Genomic DNA, 23,948 nt, shown 5'->3' on the forward strand with positions numbered 1-23,948 from the left:
TATATATATATATATATATACACTCTAAAAATATAAACTGATTGCAGTATCAAAATCAAAATCCTTATCATAAAAGGTTTTACCTTAAATCTAAAGCAGGTTTTGAGTGAATCTGGCTGGGATTGGTTCGAGAACAGTTTCACGAATATTGCTCAAAGTTCACAAACTTTGTGTCAAACCCCATTCCAGTTTATTGGAGGGATGAATCTTGTTATTCAATTGTGACCATTTGAGGACTAATAAGCAAGCTATTGTCAAACAAAAGGCATAGGATGTTGGGCACTGTCATAGGGTACATGCATCAAAAACAGTATCTGTCCGTACACAGAATTGTCAGCTCTCATTAACAGCTCCAACATACAGTGACAATATGGCTGCTGTGAGCCCATCTGTTTTTTGTTTTTTTTTACAAAGGGGCTAGGTTATCCATTCCATCCAAAGTTCCTGTGACTCAGCTGACCAGGGGTTGCACTGCATTACAGGATGTTCTCTGTTTCTGGCAGCGAACCTGTGAAGTTTTAGGCCAAAAATATGCGATTTGTGAACTTCATGGTCAAACCAATGGTAGTGGCAAACCGAAACCTTATTCCTAGTCTTGAGTTAGCTTACCAATGAGATATATTTATATTTTTCTTGCTTCATAGGGAAAGCTTACGTGTTTGTAACACACTGTCTATGTGACAGTTAAATTCAGCCGTAGATGGTGCAAACCTTTGAACAATTCTCATTAAATACAAAGGGCACTTTAAAGGCCTGTACAAATGCAACAGAAATGAACAGACAGCAGATATTCATTAGTTTTGTCTTCTCACTGCCCTCTTTTAACAACCTTGGTCCATGAGCCTTTCCGTTCTATAATCCCAGATTTCCTTTTTCTCTTTCAGAGACGTGTCACTGGCAGCAAGCAATATATCACCACAAAAGTCCAGTGATCTATTCTTGCGGAGATGGATGAGCTCTTCCATGTTCATAGGTGGTAAAACTAAATGCAAAAGGATACCTGACAATGTCAGAGATATTACTGAGGCCTCCCATGCAATCGCCATGCAGAATAGTGATGGCTGTGTAGTGCTACAATATGCTCTAAATTGCAAGACCTAGAGTTTATCCATTCAGTTCCTTGGCATTATACGCGTTCCTGGTTGTCATTGACAGCTGGTGACGGCAGCTCACAACCTCACCACTACCCACCACAAACAGTAAAACAGGGCATTAATTCCAGTGCAAAAGCAGTGCAGTTTTAAAAAGGTCTGAGAGGTCAAGTGGCCAAAACACAATGTTAACGGTCAACTCATTGGAACTCACTTAATGTTAACCTGTGCTGAGACTATGCACGCTATTCTGAGCAAGCAGTAACAGCACTTAGGAGAACCCTTACTCACCTCTGTAACTATAAGCATTGCAGATAGATTTATCTTCAAAGTTCACAGAAACAGAGGCACAGAAATCTCAGTTGTTTCCTTTTATTTTCTATTGCGACAGAATCTTGGCAGCCTGCCAGTCCACTAATGTAAACACACACCGGTTGTTTCTAAGCTTTTAGACACTGACTTAAACCTGAGTCTTTGTAGAGTTTTATGTATTCAGTGTACTTCATAAATGATTTCTAGCTGATTGGCAGTTACTGAACTTCGCTCATCTTCATTGCAACTCTGTCACTACCCACTAGATAACAAAAATCATAAAAAAGACCCCCCTACAAAGAAAATAGGATCCAATCAGCTATGCCTGGTGGCTGTAGAGGAATGCAAAGACTTGTATGCCACATCTGATTGCATTTTACATAACTCCAAGATCGTGACAGTCCTTGCGCCATCATCCTCTTGGCTCAATACTGCATGCCTCCATTGCTCCAACTATTGGCAATGTAATTTTCTGAAGAATATTTTGGTGCAGATCGCATGGCTTTTGGCGACATATCACACTTTGTGATTTTTCAACATTTGGCCCACTCGTTGCATCTCATTGTTCAAACCTTTCAACCTGAACAATTATTGGTGCATTCCATAAATTATATGGCAAATATATGGTACACCATGAGTAATTTATCAGACCCTTAAACCTTACCCGTCTCCCATGCTGCCAATCTTCGCTCTGTTGTAGAACTCAGCTAATGAAAAAATCTTATGAATCTCACACAGTTGGGGTATGTAGGACGCCTGGTGCTCTGCCACCTGCTGTGGTTCCATCCACGGGCCCCTACATCTCTACAGGATGGAGTACTGACATAAGGGATGACGGCCTACTTTTGTTTTTGTTTTTCCTGTAAATCAGCTCCAATATATCTACAACATATCACAAAGCAACATGCTTTGATTACACATAAAATAATGTAGCAGGCCGTTTCAGTGTCAATGTAATGCATTCCTGAAAGAACAATTCAGTTTGTTTTGCCTATTATTTCATTAATCCATTTCACATGACAGAGCCTTCGCTTGTTCTACCGTAAACTAGTCTCTTTTCTCCCTTTCCCTTTTGAACACACAGCAATCATACACAGCAGGAGGCTCTGCAGTTAGGAGGTAGTCTACTACAAAGGGTCTTCATTTGAAGCAAAACCAGTGAGTTATTACCAAAACAGTCAAGACCCATAAAGCTAATCTCACATAATGATCAAATGACTGGGGTTTATTTGTGTAAGTTACAGAGTTATTCTCTGGTTTCGGTAATGTGAATTTGTATTTAAATGGCTGTTTCTTTTTAAAAGTACTAGTTTTGTTTTTTAATTTGTAATACACTTTCTGTAGCTGGTTGGCCTTTTCATCAAACACAAACTCTTTACTCACTGTGAACATATAGATGATATCACCACTCCCACCTCCTTATGATAGCTCGTTCTAGCACTGCAAACTGGCAGCTTTCTTTCCATAAAACCAGCAGAGGAGTTGGGAATTTAGACAGATCTAGGGAACCATCATTTATTTGGATCACAAGTACCTCAGCAAAACAGGTACAGAAGAGATTTAGGATGCTTCATTAGGATATCATCAGACCTTTAATTGACCTTTACTTCCAACATGCTTATCTACTGTACAAGTGCACACTAGAGAAGCTGACCATTGACGAAATGCAGCTTCAACTTTAGCCAAAAATAACATGATAAAAATGAATAGCCCATTTAAAGACAAAATACAATACCAGTATTTACTGCAATATTTATTTTCAATCCAGAGATTTCCCCTCTTTTTTTCTGCCACTAGATGCCCTCAGTCTGATGGCCTGCATCATTCAACCCACTTCTGAGGCCAGGACCGCCCCATCCTGTAACTGGATAGGGAAGGAGAAGCAGCATAGTGAAGCGGTCATGACCATGTTACTCTGTTGTTTCCTCCTAATAGCATGCTTCTTGTCAGCACATGAACTGATTGGCTCATTCTACTGCTTTTTCCTTTCATACTCCAGCTGAATTCAGGTATTTAGAATGCTTTCATTAAAAAAAAACACACATTTAATTATGTATTATTGATTACAGAGCTGCATTCATTTGTGCAATGTATATCCACCTAGAGTTCAACATTAAAGCTTAAAGAAGAACTCCAGGCAGAAGAAAACTTAACACTTGCAGTGGGACTACCCTTGCACTGCAATGGTAAAGTGCTTTTTTTTCGTCTAGGGTCAAACATGACAACGATATACTCACCGGAACCTCGATCACGCCTGGCTGCTAGACTGGTCTTTGGAGCCTCTCTTCCCCTCTTCTCCAGCGATGGAATGTCCCTCAGTGTCCTCACATCCAATACACATTAATATTGGATAGTTGCAGTCAGTCCACGTGCTAGTAACGTTTTAGAACAATAGCTGTGATTTATTTATAATAAGTTTTGCGTCATCGAAAAATGCTATAAATATTAGCACATTAAAACATACTGGTGAGCATACTTCCATGTGCAATATTATTTTCTGATATTAACACCTGTATATATCAATGGAAGTGATATCTGTAAGACTAATTATCACATCATCACATTTCATCAAGACTAACATCTGGTATTTCCACGACTAAGCTTTCACCTTCTATACGCTGCAGTATCAGGAATTAGTAACATAGTGTAACATAGTCTTGTGTACAATTAAATAAAATTTGGTGTATTGTACTGCTGTTTGTTATATATAAGTCTTTATTTTAAGACATGTAAATTCGGTTTTGTTCTGAATGGATATTCATACGAATTTCATAAAATTTGGACGCATCGGAATTTCCGAATTCTAACACATCCAAGTGCGAACAAATCTGAATGCTTCTTTAACGAAAATTCAGAGCCATCAGAATTTCGTTCAAAAGGAAACTGATTCGAACATGTGACTGTTCTCTGGCCAATCAGATGGGCTTTTTTGGTTGTTGCATTACAGGCACGGTCATGTGACTTCATTCCGAAACAAAAATGTGGACGGATCCGAAATCGAAAAAAACTAACCAAATCAATTTCGGATTCGAAATTAGAAAAAAAGAAAGAACCAAAAAATCCAAATGGATTCCAAACAACACAATTTTTTTTAGGGGCTTTGTGTCTATTTATTTTGTTCTCAGATAGTCACATACCATAGATATACCAGCTTAGATAAGCAACTATGTAGTGTAAGGGACCAACTGACTGGATGTAAAATGAAGATGGACTGGTTGGGTAGACCCCATGCTTTATAGTTGTTATTAAATGTATTAAGGATTCTATAGAGTGTGTGAAGGTTCTCATTCATCCAGATCATGGTATATCTGTAAAAAATAAGTCAAGACAGCTGGACTTGCTGTATTTTGCCCAGTTGCCTTGACTTATTTTATACAGATAGATTCTATAGAGGTTGTACAATCAGACTGTGCGTGTGTGTGTGTGGTGCTTTACCCCATGCCGGTCAAAGCAATAGGTTTATTTCAATGGTGGCCCCACTCATGTTCATCATCCTTTCAGTCCCTCACTATTCTCTTTTGGCCCCTGGGAGTGCTGGTACATCAAGGTGACTCATTCCCTTTCCTCCACCACGATCATGTTAGTGGTTGGTGATTCGTGGCTCGGGCACCCAGTACTGTCACATGAGGGTGGGAATGAAGTCTGCAGCTTAGTTTAAGCTAGGAGGCATGGTATGGAATTTACACACGACTTCCTCACTGTATATTCATGACTATAGCCCAACAGAGCGGTAAGGAAGTGAAGGTAAGTATGAGCAGTAGGGCAAAGCAACAGGTTCTTGAAAGCTGAAAATCAGTCAGATATAATAGATATAAAAAATGCAGCTCTGTGTTCAATGAAAAATCATTAAACATATTTTAAATGCAACTAGTGTAAGAACTTGAATTTGACTTGATTTCAGCTTTTTGAAATCTCCCATATAGCAGGAGATTGGGAAAGTAGTAGCAGGACTGCGAGCCAATCACGTGCCAGCAAGAACCATGCTAATAGGAGGAGAGAACAGATTGATAACCTCAGCAGTCTGCTGCTCCTCTTTCATTTTCCATTCTGCACTTTGAGGATGAAAACTTAACTGTAAGTGGTGTCATATATTGCTTTGCTGTGGGATGGGACTGTGTAAATTTTGGGACTGGATGCACAGAAATACAAATAATTTTAGGTAAAACAGCTCACATATATTTAATTCATCTGTATATTTAGTAGTGATGCATCGAAACCGGTATTTCGGTATCGAGTACAAGCACCAATATTTTTTTTCCAATACTCGCCGAATACCGTGTACCAGGTAGTCCCATGCAGGAAGCCAGGTGGCATGTAATGACTCGCCATCTGGCTTCCTAATTAGCCGGGAAGCCAGGCCCATGCCTCTCGTCACTAGGTGACGAGAAGCATGGAGCCAGCTTTCTGGCCAATAAGGAAGCCGGGCTATATGTAATGATGCAACGCCCGGCTTCCTGATTGGCCGGGAAGCTGGCTCCATGCTCCTTCGTCATGAGGTGACGAGGAAGCATGAAGCTGTCCTCCCGGTCAATCAGAAAGCCAGGCTTCATGTCATTACACGGCGCCCAACTTCCCGACCAATCAGGAAGCCAGGCAGCTTGTCATTACATGCTGCCCGGCTTCCTTCCGGGAAGTCTGCTCCATGCTCTCTCGTCACAAGTGGCATCGGAGCATTTGGGAGAGTACGAGTGCTCGCCCAAATACTCATCATCGGTACCGATACTAGTACATATACATATATATATATAGACATATAATCATTGGCAGTGCAGGAATGCACAAGGAACAGTTGACATTGGTAAATGGGCTACAGTTATTTTATATTGATGGGTAAAATGGTCATACAACTTTATTACTAGTAGTGACTATAAACATTGTTGTTATTATACCTTATATAAATTCAATTACATTATTGTTATATAAGAAAGATTGAATAGATCATTATCAGGGCCCTGGTATAAGTGTTTAATGATAATTGTATTTTAATAGCTTTTTTTCTGCTTTTATTAAAATGTGATTTTAATTGTAATCATATTAACATCAGTTATGGTGGTATAATAATAATCTTAAACAAACTAAACAAAATACATACCCTTCAGCTCCATATAGCAGCTACCAAAAGCTTTGCATCAAGTATAATGATGCAATGGCCACACTGACAGCTTTATTGACTATGCACCTCGACCTTCTCTCTGACTCGTTTACACTGCATATAGAGGTAAGATCACACATGACCCCTATTACCAGTTCTCTCATGAACCATAGGGTTATCCCTCCTAGGCATCCAACCTATTTTTACCATAATGTTTGTTGGATCTGTATATATAAAAATAATCTCAATGATACAGGTGAACATAGCTTCATCTTTGCACATGTCTTCCAACTGTCCACCATTTGGAGGGAACCTTGGAACCTCCTCCCTCTTCTGCCTCAGTTGTCCCTGTTTTTGGTCTGTTGTATAGACAGCTATTAAAATATACTATTTAACTACCAAACATTACCTCTAGCTTCTAAATCCCTTGTGCCCAACATGTGGCACTTTGGCAATTACTGCCGTCTTATTGGCCCTTGCAGATGGTAGTCTGTTTTGATGCTTATTCAAGCCAGTGAAGGATGAATATTCTCTAGAGTGGCTTATAGTAGTTAGATGGCTTGTTTTATTTCTTTAATGATATTCTTACTTTTTTTCTGTGCTGTCTATCCCTTTAATTTTTTTAGGTTTTGTTTTCTTTTCAAAAGTTTTATAATGGACATTGCTGAGAAAAATATCAAATGTGGCACAAGAAATGTTTTAGGGGGGCTGTAGGGGGCACAAATGTGGATCCATTGATTTGTAAAGAGGCTTTAATTGCCATAATTTCTAGCAGTCTCATGTAGCCTCCAATCCATGGGATTCATTTACTAAAGGCAGAAATCTGTTCACTTTCCAATGGAGTTTGCAATTTGCCAGGGAAGTTTCCCTTAGCAGTATTTTTGCTTTTACATGATTGGGTGATGGAAGTCATCGCGTTCACTAAACTAAGGGGAAAATTCCCCTGCATAGTACAATTTCCCTTGCAAAGTGAACAGCCAAATTGCCTTTAGTAAACCAATCCCTATGACTTTTCTTGAAGCATGTTCATAGTCTCCAAACACTTCTACAGCATATTCAAAGAATCTAGTTGTGTCTGACAACTTTCTGTAGCATTATGTTTACTGAATATTATGTGTGACCCTTTGGTGATGTCCGGGGCCATGCCTGAGGCTCTCTATATCGAGCACATTTACCAGCACTGCTCTAATTTATTGCCTTTGTGGTTTTGAAAATCCAATATAAAGGAAGTACAGGCAGTCCCTGAGTTACGAACATCCAACTTACATACGACTCGTACTTAAGAACGGAGGTCCCAGGCTGTTCCACTAGTTGTAATGCTACCGTGCTCGCGCCAACGTTCGTAGTACTGTACCTCCTGTACATTACATGAAGTTGTTAGATGGGCAGACGAGGAGTGCCTGCCTCTTCTTCCGGGTCTAGTACTGTACAGTACAGGAAGTTGTACAAACATCTGTCCAGGTTGCATTTAACGTAGAACTCCATGCACATTTTATTTTTTTAGTTTTGGTTAGTATGGTGTGGGATTAGAGCCACTGTGAGGACAGCAAAACAAACGGTACAGGGGGCTAACCCTTCCCTATGCTATCCAAAACTAAAAAATGTTTTTGGCTGTAGTTGCACCTAAAAAATTTACCTGTTCCAAATGACATACAAATACAACTTATGAACAAACCTACAGTCCCTATCTTGTTTATAACCTGGGGACTGCCTGTAGTAAAAAAAAAAATCCAAAAGTAGGTTTAACCAATCATATTTTGTGTACTAATATTACATGGTCTGCATCACAAGGGCGTGGCAGAAGTATGCCCTCCGTGGGGGGGTTATCAAAACATGAGCAGACAAATTCCGGAGCAGCTGTGCATGGCAACCAATCAGCTTCTATCTTTCATTTTCAAATCCTAACTGAACAAACTGAAGAGCGAAGCTGATTGGTGTCCAACTGCTCCAGATTTTGTCTGCGCCAGTTTTGATAAATCCCCCCCCTATAGTGTTGAAATGCATCTCTCTTTCTCATCTGAGAAAGCTGGGAGGTATATGTTTGCCATAAGTTGCATTTAACGGCTAAGCTGAAGGCTAAGTTTACCTTTTTCTACCAAGTTTCCATATTCAGTGTGTAACATGAAACATGGTGACATTGAAATCACGCCCCCATCCCCATCCTGCCCCCCACTTACCTGAATTGTGGGGTTCTTCATTCTGCAGGCTGCTGCTTTTTTTCAAATCTGGCATCCATTAACAGACCCTTTAAAAGCTCATCAGCCACAGCGGCAGAGGGAGTAGTTCTCAATGCAATACATGGGTGGTGACGTCACCATGCTTGCAGTCCACAGACACTTCCCCCATCCATGTTACTGAATGACTATACCTCAGTACAGAATGAACACCTGCTACAGTCTGCAGGAGCCAGAGCATTGCACCCATGATCCATTGATGGCAGTTTCAATGCTTTACTGGCTTCAATGCAAAAAAAAAAAAAAATCAATTTTTTTCTTTTTTTTAAAAGTGTACATTTATTTTATTTACTTTTTTAAGGTGGACTTTGCCCTAATAATGTATTTCCCTGTTTACTGTATACGTCTAGTAGCTGTTATCTATAACTACATGCAAGCTGTACGGCAAGCAGTAACCTCTGTGTGCCAGAAAGTCCTATTTGAATGGCAAATGCAGCATTCATTCTTTTGTATCATGTTTGTAACACTGCGATATGTGGATTGTCAATAACATACTTCCACCACAGAATCTGAACTAAATGTAATCAGAAAAAGTTTTTTGCTGCCTTTTATTCCTCCTACCATTGATAGAATTGTAGGCTGTAGAATCATGCATATAATAACACCTCTAGGGCATGCATTTTAAGCAGAATGCAGAATATTACTCCCGATACGTAGGGGAAACAAATCTGCTGCTACTTTTACAGAAGCAGTAAAAGCTAAAAAAAAAAAAACATAGCACACACTTATCTCTGCAAAAGTGTTTTAGAAAACAGCACAGCTTTTCCAATTCTAAGTGTCACTGACGGCTTTTCAGTAAAACATAATTGAAGACAGCACACTTCCAACAAGGACACGTAGTCAAGTGCAAATCTTTCAGTCACTCTTTTTTTTTTTAAAGAAAGGAGAAATTCATGCAGTTCTGTTTGCTATGACAATAATTTCTGATTCGTAGCAGTGCCGTATTAAAAATACATTTCTTTTTGCTTTAAATGATATCTGAGGCAAGAATAATTCATTCTGAGCGTAGACAAATGCTTTTAGATTTTTTTTCCCATTCAGACTTCAGCAGGGAGATAGTTGTAATTTTCAATATTCTAAAAATATACACATTGCGGGAATTCATTAAAACTGGAGCAGACAGAACCTGGAGCAGCTGTCCATAGTAACCAATCAGATTCTCTCTTCAGTTTTTTCAATTAAGCTTTGAAAATGAAAGAGAGAAGCTGATTGGTTGCCATGGACAACTGCTCCAGATTCTGTCTGCTCCAGTTATGATACATTCCCCTTAATATGTATCTGGTGCAAGTAACGTACAGAGCGTCCACTGAGGCAGACAGATGGCTGGATAAACCATGGACTATCACCCTCATTTTCCACATTCCCTTTTAGTAATGCTCAACCTCTCAAAAATGTATATAAACATCTTTCTTGTGCCCCCTGTACTTCCTTGTTTCTTGTCTAGGGCAACAATGATGTGAATGCAATATGCATATACCTGGGATTAGAGCACAATTGCTGCGCATGCACACTTGGCACTGTAGTGGGGAGTCTTTTATTGACATGTTGCTGTTTCTATGGCATGATTCCCTCTAGAGTGCTGGGTGTGTGGGTTTCGCAGCCATTACTATGGCAATTGTAAGCCAAATGATTTAATGCACTGAGTGCAATTTCCCAACGTTCCCCTTTGGATTACAAATACTCTCTATTTGAGATTGAGTGCTCCAATGAGAGTTTAAAGTAGCTCCACTTTTGCAGCAAAATTGGAATAACATCCATGTTATATTTGCTACATTTTCTCATTCACATTGCATAACTTAAAGAAAAAAATCCTGCTTCTATTTTTTAGTGCTATTTACTTGCCTAAAAATCCTACTTAAAAGTGTATGGGGATCCGGGTACTGCCCTGGGGGCATGAATCAATGAAAAAAACACTTTAAAAAAATGTTTTTAAAGGAGCAGTGGTTTTAAAATCATTTCAAGGGTAGCAATGAAAATGAGAAATTCTTTTAAATATCGTGCCTGGGGGGTCCCCCTAAACTGCCTGTAAAATGGCTCATCTGTACGATGTATAGAACCTGCTGCAGCAAAACTGACATCTCTAAAGAAAAAAGCCAATCAGGGCTTTAGAAAACGCTTTGCCGCATGGGGCAAACAGCCTGCTGAATGCCCTGATAGTTTTTGTGTTCGGCGAACACACGAACTAGCGATGTTTGAGTCGAATTCACGTTCTGTTCGAACATTGGGCGCATCCCTAGTCAGGTCTAGTTAAGGGTGAGTCACCCCTGGGAAGGGTGGAAGAGCCTAAATGTTCCAGCAGCTCTTTAGGTACTTAGTGCCAAATCAAGCTGTCCAACAAAAATGGCAGATAGAGGGTTGGGTCTATTTGCCACTGACAGGGGTGATTCCAGTGGTCGGCTTGTATTCATTTCGTTAAAACCTTTATCCCAAAAGGAAACAAACTGTGTCTGTAACTGCTTAAAAATGTAAGCTGGAGATAAATTTTAATTTGTTAGTCACTTATGTAAAGTTTATTTAAAGCTACTAGTCCATCTAACACTCCCCTCTCCACTGGGTGGCAATGCTGCTGTTCAAGGGAGGCTATGCTGTTTCTCCATAGAGTGGTGTCACCATAAGACAGGAAGCCCGAAACGGGGTATTTAAGCTCAGCCCCTCCATGTCTCCAGTGCTGAGTACTCTTCAGCTTGTGTCTTGTATCCTGTGCCTGTTTCCTGTTGTGTTGTTCCTTGTTGCTGACCCCGACTTGCTCCCTTGCTCTGCTGTTCTTCTGGTATCCTGACCCTAGCTTGTCTGACGATTCTCCTGCTTCCTGCCTGTTCCTGCATTGCCTGCACGTTACCGAACCCGGCCTGTGACCCGACTACGAGTTTGTCTCTTGCTACACTACCTTCCTGCCTGCACGTTGCCGACCCGGTCTGCCTGACTTCGAGCATCTTCTGTCTGCCTCCTTGCTGTGCGTTTATACTGCATTGAGCAGCAAAGCAGCTAACGGACTTAAACCTCACACCCAAGTCTTCATTCCGGCACTTGTGCCCCGCTGTGCCCCAGAGTACCTGTATTCACTATCAGGCTTTCTGGGACCAGAGTTGCAAGAGAGAGGCTTCCCTCGTCATCTCAAGCTCCATCAGGTACGTGACAGGAAGTGTGTTACTAGCCACCACATCTAAGGACTGGTAAGCTGCAATATATAACATTTTTGTTTTGGGGTTTAGGTATGCTTTACCATTACATCTTTCTCAGGCAAAATAAACCATTGGTATGATTCAATGGGATATTTATCTCACCCAGCCGAGCACATAACTGATTGGACGCTGTGTTCTTTTTCCAGTCTGACAAGCCCAGAACTGGATCACATGCTGGGCTGCTGTTTAAGAATGGACGGCATACTGCAGTAATGCCACAGAAGATTATAGCACGCCACACCACTGCTTGATTGCTTGTTGTCTGCTTTAAGGCGCATGGATTTTCAATGTCTTCCTATGTCCTGGATTTCTATATTATATCTAAATATGGGGTCACAATCTTAATGCCAAAAAGAGAGGACTAAGGGTAAATGATGATGACTGATGAACAAATCTCTCATGACACTGGCAGTTGGTAAATCTCTGGTTTATCCATCCTGCTAAACACACAGATGAAACACAAATAAGGGAGCTGCCAAAGGACTTGTATTTCTATCCATCAGTTTCTGAGAGTTACAAGGCTCTGCCACAAAGCACAGTCCTGTCTGGCAGGGCAGGATACCTCCCTCCTCCAGCATGTGACTGCTTAAGCTGATAAGCTAAATTCTCCATCAATCTGCTCTCTTCTCCTATCAGCATGCTCCTTCTTATTACATGAGCTCTTCAGCACAACTGACTTGCTCCCAGTGCTGAATATCTCAGACTGAGATCTGCTGTCCAGTGGATTGCATGAGACTTATACCAGGCCAGATTAATATACTGATTCCATTTAATCATAGTACATTTAATGATGTATTACTAAAATACAGAGTCAGACATCTTTTATACCTGCCTGGAGTTCAGCTTGAATATAATGCTACCAGCACCTACTGCATGCTTCCCCATAGCTCACTTTAAAGCACAGCAGCATTTTTGCAGGGGATGAGGGCCCGGTGTAAAAAGCAGGCTTTGGTTTTTAGTGTAAGGTCTGATTTAAAGTGCACTTGTGCCCAGACAATGGACATTAAAGTATTTACATATTCTTAATAAGCAGTAAAGAGCTTTAAAACACGTCACCCCTGACCTCTCTAGCTGCTTGTACTAAAAAGTAATTATTTCTTAAAGACCCTCACAAATAAACAACAAATAATCTAAAGTCTGTTTCAGTAAAGGTGCCCATACACCTTACGACCATCGCAAGACTTTTGTCTTGCGATGGTCGTATGCTTATTGAAATCTCGTACGATCTGTCCACCTTGGACAGGCAGATCGTACTTGCAATCATCGAAAGCCCGCCCCGCTGAGGGGCAGGCTTCCGATGACCGCAATACAGAACGGGCAGTGTGCGCGTGCGCACACCGGCCCGTTCCGCAGCTATCGGGCTAGCAGGCTAGAAACCCGCCGACAATCGTACGATTCTCGGCGGGGTTTCAAGCATGCTGGTTCGACAAAAGACGTGCGACCGTACAGTAGAAACGGTCGCATGCCTTCCATACACTGTACGATTCTCGTACGATCGCGGGATTTCCCGCGATTCCCGTATGAGAATCGTACAGTGTATGGGCACCTTAAGTTTCTAACAGCTTAGAAACACCTGCTGTGTATTTACATTAGACGGCTGACAGGCTGCCAAGTTTCTGCTGCATTAGAAAGCAATAGGAAACTTTAATTGCCTTTATTGTGCATTTCAGTGCCATTATGGTGAACTTTGAAGATTAATTTCTTCACAATGCCTAGAGCTACAAAGGTGAATTAGAACTTGTTTTAAAGTGTTTCTCTGACTTGTCTAGAATAGTTAAATACAGTCATGTGCAAAACCTGGGCACAGGATATCTTTACATCAGGATCATGCTCCAGATACCTGCAGCCTGTGCTTTGATCTCCTTATGCCCTGTCCACAAATGTTATGGGGCCTGTTTCCATCGTCCAACCCCTACGACATTACAGGACACAGTAGTTATGTAAAGGTCGGAGAATGGGACCACATCACTAAGAGAGGAACACAGACATCCAACACTCCTGGAAGTCTGATATGCTGGAAAGTCTGACTGAGACTGCAGCACTACAATGAGGCACAGGTAGGAGAAACCTTGGAGTTCTTGGAGAGGTGAGTATGACAGCTCTTCTAATGCAGGGGACTGGCATTATCATTTGAAGGGACTGATGGAGTCACATCAAGCTGGCTATACACATGAAAATCTGATTGTTCTTTCTCAATCTGGATTGTATTTTCCATTAAAATTACAAAGGAAATGACAGAACATCTGATAATTTTCTGAAACTTATTGCTTCCAATCAATTTATTTTAAATTACATTCACTCTTTTAATGTATGAACTCTTTCAGTCCATAAAAATTACTAAAATTTGCCGGTGGATCATATTTGTTAAAGGTAGAATGTCTTTGCTTTTTCAATCACTTTTAATCCTATAATTTATCCGAAGCTGGTTCAAAGTGGTTGACATGGCTGGAAAATTGCTAAGAGTATGGCAATCATTAGGGACAGTAAGGAGCAGGTAATAAATAACCCAGCAAAAAGAGAAAAAAGACATCCATACATACAATCTATAAATGCAATTAGCTGCTTCAACTGCAGAGCTTAACAGCCAGGAGTTGCTCTTAAAGGGGATAATATTAGATGGAGATCCCCTGCCTGCTGGGACAGCCTCAGTGTAAGAAGACAGAGTGCTTTCCTTAGCCACATAGCACTATACCGGCTCCTGCTTACAGTTCTTGGTGAACTGAAATCATACCAGAATAGTTCACATAAAGAAGCATACTGTATATATATTTTTGCTTGCAATGACATATTTCACCAGAAGGTGTTGATGTAGTAGAGATTCCAGGCAAAAAAAAAGGATTTTTGGTTAGTTAAAAAAAAGGGTTTGCTTTGCTATATATTTAAAGTGTCATTTTGCAGATGTCATTGTAGGAGTCATATCGAGTCAAATGCAGGCCGGAATATGAAAGTACCCAATTGCCTGCTAGACAATACCAATATTCCTCTTTACCATTTCATAAAATGATTATCTGTGCACACATACAGCCCAAAACAATGGCCTATGACTAATATTGTGTACAATTCAGCATCCTGGCAAATAGTGAGAATTACTGCATTTCCCCATGCTGAGTTTGTGCCATCAATAAACTTTTTTTCCCTTGGCAGTTGTTTAAACGGCATAGTATTAATATTTATCATATTTATGAAAATAAAATGAATCATCTTGTACTGCAAAAACATATTATTTATTGCTCTGTGTAAGAACAAGCAGGAAACAGCTGTACTGCATAAGATTTTATTTAATATACTGGGTATCTTTTAATGTTATAATGCATCTATTGTGCTTTTAACAATGTCGTATTAAACTGCACTGAACTGAAATTGTTTTTTTGTTTGAGAAAACAAAAGAAATGCACACTTCATAAAAGAAACAAATGTGCATTTTTTTTGTTTTCCATTGGAGCCAGTAAAGCATTGCAACCGGCATTAGTGTATTGTGGGTAAGGAGCACCGATCCAGTTTTCTACATATCGAGTACGAGTACCGATATTTTGCTTTCGGTACTCACCGAGATCGGTGCTTCCGCTGGCATGGAGCCAGTTTCCCGGACCACAGGAAGCCGGGTAGCGTGTAATGACATTCCCAGCCAATCAGCATCAAACCTGCTTCCCGGCTAATCAGGAAGCTGGGTGGCAAGTAATGACTCCTGGCTTCTTGATTGGCTGGGAAGACGGCATTTGCTTATTGGCTGGAAAGCTGGCTTCCCATCCAATCAACAAGGAGATGGCTGTTAGGCTGGGAGTTCCGGTATCGGGGAAGGTATAGGAGCATTTGGGCAAATACGAGTACTCACCCAAATATTCATATCAGCACCGATACCGATACTAGTATCGGTACCAGTGCATCCCTAATTCTAGGCGCAGTGCTTTGGCTACTGCAGACTCTTCCTACCATCCATGTCCGTACCTTGGTATGGACACATAGTAATATGGATGAGAGGAAGCATGAATGGATAGGTGTAACATGTAACATGGTCAGACAGGTAAATGGAGCCTTTAAAGTAGAACTCCTCTTTACATTTTTTTCTCAATTAATTGCTCAGTCTTAAAAATGCAGTTCTTCTTGCAATACCTTGTCTCCAGCACTGTGCCTCTCAGAAACTCTGCTCTACCACCAGTGGCGTCACAAGGAGGGGTGAAGGGGGTGCTATCCATACCAGGTGACACCATCAGAGGGAGTGACACCCCCTCTAAAACATCAGGCACTCAGTCATGGGCCTGGAGCCCGGTAGCTGCTTGAGAGAAGAGGGGACTCAGTGGCATACCTTATCCCGGATGAACATCCCCTCCTCTCCTTGTGTCTATCACCGAGGTGGCTGCCAGCAGTTAAGTGCGCGTGCCGTAATTCGTCGTTTGCACGTTTGCAAAATTAGGTTGTGCATATGCGTGATGTTGTTGCATTCTACTATTTCTACAATGTCTATAGATAATCTGTGATATATGCAGACACCCCTGGACCAACCATCCACAGTTAAAATAAATGATGATTCAGAATGGATTTTTCTCAGACATTTTCACTAAAAAAACAAGCTTGGTGCAAAACTTACTTGTTCAGACAAAACTATTTTTTTTTGTCTATGTCTATCCATTGGCTCTTCCTATCACCATCTTATGCCTATGGCTAAGGGGTGGAGCATCAGCTGAGTACAGTTACAAATGAAAGCATATTGCTGTCAAACCAACCATATTAACTTCATAAATTCAGCAATTAATACCTTCAGTAAATCCAGTGCATACTAAGAGAAACACAACCAAAGTTGAAACTCTTCAACAACTGCTAGATCACGTTTGGCAGAGCTCAACAAAAACAGTCTGCAGGTTTCTTTTTTTTTAACTGCATCAGCTCAGTGTAGATATGAATGAGAATTGCTGCATCCCATCGCATGGACATTTGCAAAGAGTGATCTCTCTTAAAATCCATTAATGCAAGTTGGCAAGTTATATGTATCTTATTTTTTAATGGTATATGCAGTTGGGAAGTTGGATTTCTCCTGTACAATGCTAGACAGTGCAGGAGAAGGTGGATGGCTTTCCCATCATTCATCATTTTCCTAAGCTCCTCCAGAAAGAGCAATGTGCTGGCAATCTAAAGATCTGTGGGAGCACTAGACATCTCTATTCACTAATATGGCTATCAAATGTGCCAACAGAATTGTTACCCTATTAAAGGAAGTGCATATCTAATGGCTAAATCTATGGGCATTTACAAAATGTTCCTGGGGTTAATTTGAAAAGCAGAGAACCCAACCTTACTGGTATGGTACTGGTACAATCATGTATGTAACATTATAGTTTGGCCATAGTTCTACTCTAAAATGCTATATGTAGGTAACAGGGTTAGCAGTACCTATTCATTTTTAAGCTGAACTGATGTAGATTTGTAGAAGGGAACATTGCACTAAAGCAGCTATGTGTCAAAAGACAAGAAACCTCACACTTACTGTACCCTATATCATGCTAGGCTTAGCGGTACTGTGTGAATTTCTGCTTGGCTGTGTTGCCAAGCACAGCACATAACATCTAAATATCACTGTACCCTGTTGTGATTCTTTGGCTGTCAGAGTCTGGCAATGCCTAATGGGATTTGTAGTTGCACCAAAGCTGGAGGGCTGGAGTAAGTGCTTTCCACAAGACTGATTATATTAATCAAAATGAGTCAACACACTCAACATGTGACACATTAGCTTGGTTGCATCCTTAAATAAAGATTAGTGCCTGCAATGTGAGATCAGTCCTCCAAGCAGATCCCTGCCCGCAATCAGTGAAATGACCTGTCAGGGAATTTGAAAGTACATGGCACTCGAGTGCGTGTACTGTATATAAACCACTGAGCTAAAAAAAAAATATTTTTGTTTTATCTGCATGCCAAAACATGGAAATAAGTGCCACAACATCCCAGCTTGACTCCATCACATAGAAGCTCATCAAACAGACAGACAAACAAATAAGCCAAAACCATCAAAACCCTTTGCATGGGGTCTGATGGCTTGTGGCTCAATGCAATGGGCCCTGCCTTCGATCACACACCAGGAGTGAGGTCCATGGTGTTCTTATCATTGCATCCCTGAAGGGATTCCAGAGTGCGGGACACCTGGCTGCCAAAATCTTCCCCACCATTCATGCACTCCCGCTGGAGGTGATGACGTAGCTCAGTGACATCATACTCGTAGCCGTCTAGGATGGGGGTCTCACGAATGCCAAGGGTTCCACCAGGGTGGGTCGATTGTCCACGGGCATTGCGAAGGCTTTCTCTGCCGTGGCCACCTCCAATTAGTACCGAGGGTATGTAATGGATCTCATTGGCTGCTTCTGCACTGGCACTCTTCTGTGGTTGGGGGGCGCGTCTCCTCTTGCACCATCGTCTCCTTGTATACAGGATAAGAAGCAGGCACAGGATGCAAAGCAGGAGGGCGATCATTCCACCCTAAAATAAAGAAAAAAAATTATACTGTAAATGACTATACCAAGCAGACCCTTAATGTACATTACAAATCAGATTACAAAACATTAGGGCTGGTACTGATTAAAATGTTCGTGTTCGATTAATCACATTTTTTTTTAATCGATTAATTTCGAGTGATTATAACGCACATACAGATCCAACTACATTGGCCTATACACATACAGCACAGCAATGAAGTAATAAAATTAACTATGATCACACTAATACAGCACGTTATTAATCTCACGTGCCCCACTCAATATGGCTGCCGCTTGAGTTTGGCAACTCAGAATAATAACGTGCTGGATTAGTGTGATCCTAGTTCATTTTATTACTTCATTGCTGTGCTGTATGTGTATAGGCCAATGCCTTGGCTGGCGCTCGTTCATTTTATTACTTCATTACTGATGTCTTCTGACTTGACTTTGGGTTGTTACAGGAACACAAGTAATCGAGGCATCTAAGATTTACTCATTTGCAGAACGTTTCTTGGGCAAACTCCCTGGCCCAAGTGGCTCCGTCGTCTAACAAAGGGAAGGGGGGAGGAGTCCGGTGACGCCACGGCATCTACGTCATCGGACTCTTCCCCCCTTCCCTTCGCTAGCCGACGGAGCCACTTGGGGGAGGAGTCCGGTGACGTCGATGTCTGTGACGTCACCGGATCTCCGACGGGACTCACGGAAGACCCGGAAGTCGGCGGAAAGGTGAGTACCGATCAAAAGAATTTGAATCGATAAAAAACATTTCCGCAGCCCTACAAAACATTATAAAAAATATATGAATGTTTAACCAACGACTCCATGCAACTACTCAAGAGGCCACTACACAAGAGGCATGTGAATCTTGGTGTGCTTTGTGTATTTTTTCCAGATGTGGGTAGTGATCCATTGTAAAACCTTCCCCCTGTGCAGGATTTCCTGTAATGAAGAGCAGTCAGTGCTGCTCTCTCTCCTTGCGCAGAGTGACTGGTCTTGTCTCCGCCCCTCCTGTAGTTTTCAGCAGGCAACCTGTAGTGGGTGGGGCCTGTTGTGTCCCTCTCACAGCTCAGCACTCTGCACAGACTATGTACAGCACACTGCTACTTTTTCAAGCTACTAAATGGGTTTACAAAGGCACTTTGTGCACACAAGGTGAATTTATATTCTTTATGGCTTTTGAATATTAGAGAATAGGAAGAAGCTGCAGTGATATATAGTAGAGTAGGGCAGCAAGGTGCACAAGATAAAGTTGAGGATTAAAATTAGAGGCACTCATAAGGCTGTATGCTTTGGTTGAATTTCAATGCAAAATCTTTATTCATTAAAACAGATTTTAGCTCTGATACAGAGGGTACTGTAAGACCCCCCTTCCTTCCTTTCTTCCTTTTTAGATGGCCATTATGCTAAAGAGCTGTCATCCAGAGCCATACCCCTAACCCTCCACAGTATAGACCAGGCACTTTCACTGTTGTGTGACTATAAGTCCCATTAGGCATTGTGAGACTCTGACAACCACAGCCATGACTCCTAGAGGCAAAGGCATGATGTGTTTTGCTATAGACTCTGCTCCACGCTAAGAAACTGATCTAATGGTGAATCCAACACCTCCTATCCATAGTCTCTGATGATGATTATTCTTGGCATACATGAGAACATCAGGGCTAGCCAAACCTCAGCCCTCCAGGTGCTGTGGAACTACAAGTCCCATAAGACAATGGCAGACTCTGACAGCCACAGGCATGACTTCCAGTGGCAAGAATCATTTGTTTTTTCCTACAGATGGGGTGCTGAGGTTGCCTACACCTGCTACATTGGAAGATATATATATGTGTGTGTGTGTGTGTGTGTGTGTGTGTGTGTGTATGTGTTATTTGCCAAAACTGATCTTCTGTATATCCATCGATCTGTGTGATTTTTTTATGACAGGTCCACTTTAAGAAACAACTAACTCCCAGTAAACAAAGTAGACAGACAATGGGAACAAACACAATAATGAATTTTTAAAGTCACGCTTTGCATAATACAAGCCCATGGAACATCTTTTGATATCCGGATAGAACGAGACTGAATAATAGAAGATCAAGTAAAGTCTGCTTGAATGAGAAATATTATCATATCACTTTATTTGTATATTTCATGTTAAATTAGTTCTCAGGAATAACCAGAAACCATTTTCCGTTGGGTTACCGGAGGATGTTTACATTAGATGAACAATGGTGGCATTTTGTGCTACAAGGAGAGGCAATGCCGGCATTATCTCAGAACAGTTCAGATTATTTTACCGTTCATCATATTTCTTTGCCTTCCCTTTAAAATGAGAACGCAAGTCTGGGCATGAACACCTAAAAATCAATTTTGTAGAAAAAAAAAATAGAAAAAAATGTATGTTTTCTAGAGTTCAGCTAAATGACAAGCGGCTGTGTGCACCCGAACAAGGTATTAGCTCCCATTTATATAGCCAGCAGAACAAAATATCCAATCTTATTAAGCTGTTCACATGAATGCGGCAGCAAATTGTGCACACATAATTTACCACTGCTGTAAATATGAGAAGTTACAGGCACAGTATGGCAGCAGTATTGTTATAGAGGACGTCTGAAAAGAAGCAACTGGAATAAGATAAAGGTTGACAACAAGGTACAAAATAGGAATGTGGCCTAGATAGGACAGGGGGGTCTCATTGTTAGTCTCTGCATGGTTAAAGCTGAACTCCCGGCAAGAATACTTTTATTTAAATATGTCACTCAATACCCACAATACCCACAAATAATATAAATACAGTTTGTGAGCCCCAAATACCTTGTAAAAATAGATGTGATATCATCACTGTGCAAATCATAGCCTGTGCAGAGGACAGAGCGGGACTCAGCAGGCTCCACCCACTACCTAACTCCAGGAGGGGGCGGAAACAAGAGCAGTCATCAAGTAGAGAGAGCAGCAGTGACCGGTCTTTATTATAGGAAGCTCATGCACAGTAGACATGTGCTATTCGTTTCGTTCTGAATTAAAATTCGGACACATTTTCTGAAATTCAGACATTCAGACACATCTGAATTTTTGAATCCCATCTGAATAGGACAAGTGAATTACTGAATCGGACATGTGACTTTTTCTGGCCAATTTCGGTTTAATACATTCCAATGGGTCTGAACACGAATTTTCGTTGTGGAGCCATACACAGTGTTTACATATAATATTAAAGCTGAGGCTCCCAGACCCGAATGGCATTCGGGAGCTCCCGAATGCAATTCAGAAATTCGGATCCCGAAATGCCATTTGGGTCTAGGTAATTTAGCTTTAGTATTAATATCTGTATATGGTTTTCTGTGTTATTCGCAATGAATATTCGTAAACTCATCCGAAACTAACGATAATTTAGATTTCGTCCGAACTTGAAACCCGAACCAAATTGAATTTCGGATCCGAATCCCAAAATGGCTAAATTTTTCCTCAGCTTCCATGTCTACGACACAGAGGAAAAGTGTCACATTGGAATACTGCACATAACTGGAAGAAATACCCAAAGCTCACCAAGATTCAAGTAAGAATACACATGATTCTTGTATTTAGGAGGGGCCGGGTACAAGACCAGTCACCCTGCACAAAGAAAGAGAGCAGCAGTAACCCAACGTCATTACAGGAAGTTCCTGCGTAGAGGCAAAATTTCACATTGGATTACAGCACAGATCTGAAGTAAATACACAAAGCACACCAAGGGGTTAATTTATAAAGTTATAGTTAGCTATACACTGGGCAGATGCCATTTGCGCAACAATAGCACACCTATATGGCGTCAATGAGTATAGGAATTTCTCCGTCCATCATGTCATGTGAACTACAGGCAGAAATTTTAGACCTGAACCCCCAAGAGTCAAGTAGAAATACACTGGGGTTCAGCTTTAGAGTGTATTTAAGAACAAAAATGTAATATACCGCAGATTAACAGTCCATAGTTGTGAAGAGACTGAGTAAGTTTTCTTTTTGATGCTTTTTTCCCTTGATTTTCAGCCTGTAAGCTTGCCAGGAAAACATTTCCTTTCCTAGGGTGACAACACTCACCATACTAAATACGTGGAGCAGCAGGAAGTGTGTTAGTCTTGTGCATTCTGCAGTGTTATTTCAAACAATGGACAAAAGTGTTGTTAGAACTAAAGAACAACTCCCCCTCTCATCAGCCTTATAATTTAGTGTGTGCGTTCTGCAGTTCTAACACTCTACCTTTCATTGTTTGAAATAACACTGCAGAATGTGTAGGACACATCGCAGTGCTGAATTCCTGGCAGAATCAACAGGTAATTTTTGGACTTATCGACCGGCTATAACAAAACACTTTCAAAGGTGTGTTTAACATACAAAAAGGGTAAAAATACGAGAAGTTCATTGTTAGAGTTTATATATGCTTTGATAAGTGATAGTAGTTTAAAGAGAAGAGTGATTGTGTAAAGCAGGGGTAGCCAAACTCCGGCCCTCCAGTTGTGGTGGAACTACAAATCCCATGAGGCATTGCAAGATTCTCACAGCCACAGACTTGAGAGATGCATCATGGGATTTGTAGTTTCACCACAGCTGGAGGGACAGAGTTTGGCTACCCCTGGTGTAAAGCATCTATTTCCAGGTTTTCTAGTTCACCAGTAAATTCATCCAATCCTTTATTAAACCCCTTGAAAATGAAAGATTAACGTTCACTGTCTCAGAAGAATCAGGTTTTCATGCTATCACTAAGTGCAACTAATCCCATACAAGTGTTTTAATTTTTCCTTCATGTTGGTGGCACCTCAAACAGAACATGCCTAATGTGCCCTCTCCCCCATTTTAGCCACGGAGCTCAGCCATGTCGTCTTTGAGGGCTTGTTCACACCGTGTCCAGACCAGAACAGTTTGTTCCCGGACCAAAAACACATCCCAATGTATCCCTATGGTATTTCTTGGCTCTGTTCACACCAGCGCAGTCCGTTCCAGTCCAGACAAAAAAATACTGCTTGTCTCATTTTCTCTGGTCTGGAACGCACCGGAACGCATGTAAACGCATCAAAAATGCATGCAGGCGCATGCAAACACACAGGAATGCACTGCACTGCACCTAAAAGCCTAATTTAAGCTAAACAAAAAGCACCAGAACACGTCAAAAACACACTGCACTGCATTTGCAGATCTGCTTCAGATGAACATATCCTTAAAGTGACATTAAAGTCAAAAAATGTTTTCCCTCTCCCCATGTTAACCCCTTCATGACTGAGACCTTTTTTTCATTTTTTGCACCCATGTTATATTCCACATTTTAGGCCTGAAAATGACCCCAAAACATTATATATTTTCTGAATGCCAAGACCCTATAGAATAAAATGGTGGTAGTTGCAAATTTTTATGTTGCGCAATATTAAGGGCAACGGAGCCCGGGAAGCACGGCAGCGGTGTCCGGCGGGTCCTTCTACAGGTAAGTCGCCAGAATCACTTCTGTTGTAAAGCCGACAGTCGGCTTTACAAGTTTAAACAGAGCTATTGCCACCAGGAGTCTGTTTAAACAGCCCCGATGCTGGCGACGTACACTGTACATCGTCAGACACGAAGGAGTTAATGTT

General features: G+C 41.1%; 1 protein-coding gene across 1 annotated transcript in view; it reads right to left on the bottom strand.

Annotated features, from left to right (window-relative positions):
• The window catches only part of ASTN1 (astrotactin 1), a 436,540-nt gene that overhangs the window by 141,094 nt on the left and 271,498 nt on the right, over positions 1-23,948 (bottom strand). The window contains exons 3-4 of the mRNA XM_018575081.1: positions 17,975-18,373; position 17,259 (exon numbers count right to left, since the gene is read on the bottom strand). Coding sequence (XP_018430583.1) covers position 17,259; positions 17,975-18,373 — 400 coding nt within the window. The remainder of the gene's footprint in view (positions 1-17,258; positions 17,260-17,974; positions 18,374-23,948) is intronic.

This window comes from Nanorana parkeri, unplaced genomic scaffold (assembly GCF_000935625.1).
Source record: "Nanorana parkeri isolate BGI_ZX_2015 unplaced genomic scaffold, ASM93562v1 scaffold52, whole genome shotgun sequence".
NCBI lineage: Eukaryota > Metazoa > Chordata > Amphibia > Anura > Dicroglossidae > Nanorana > Nanorana parkeri.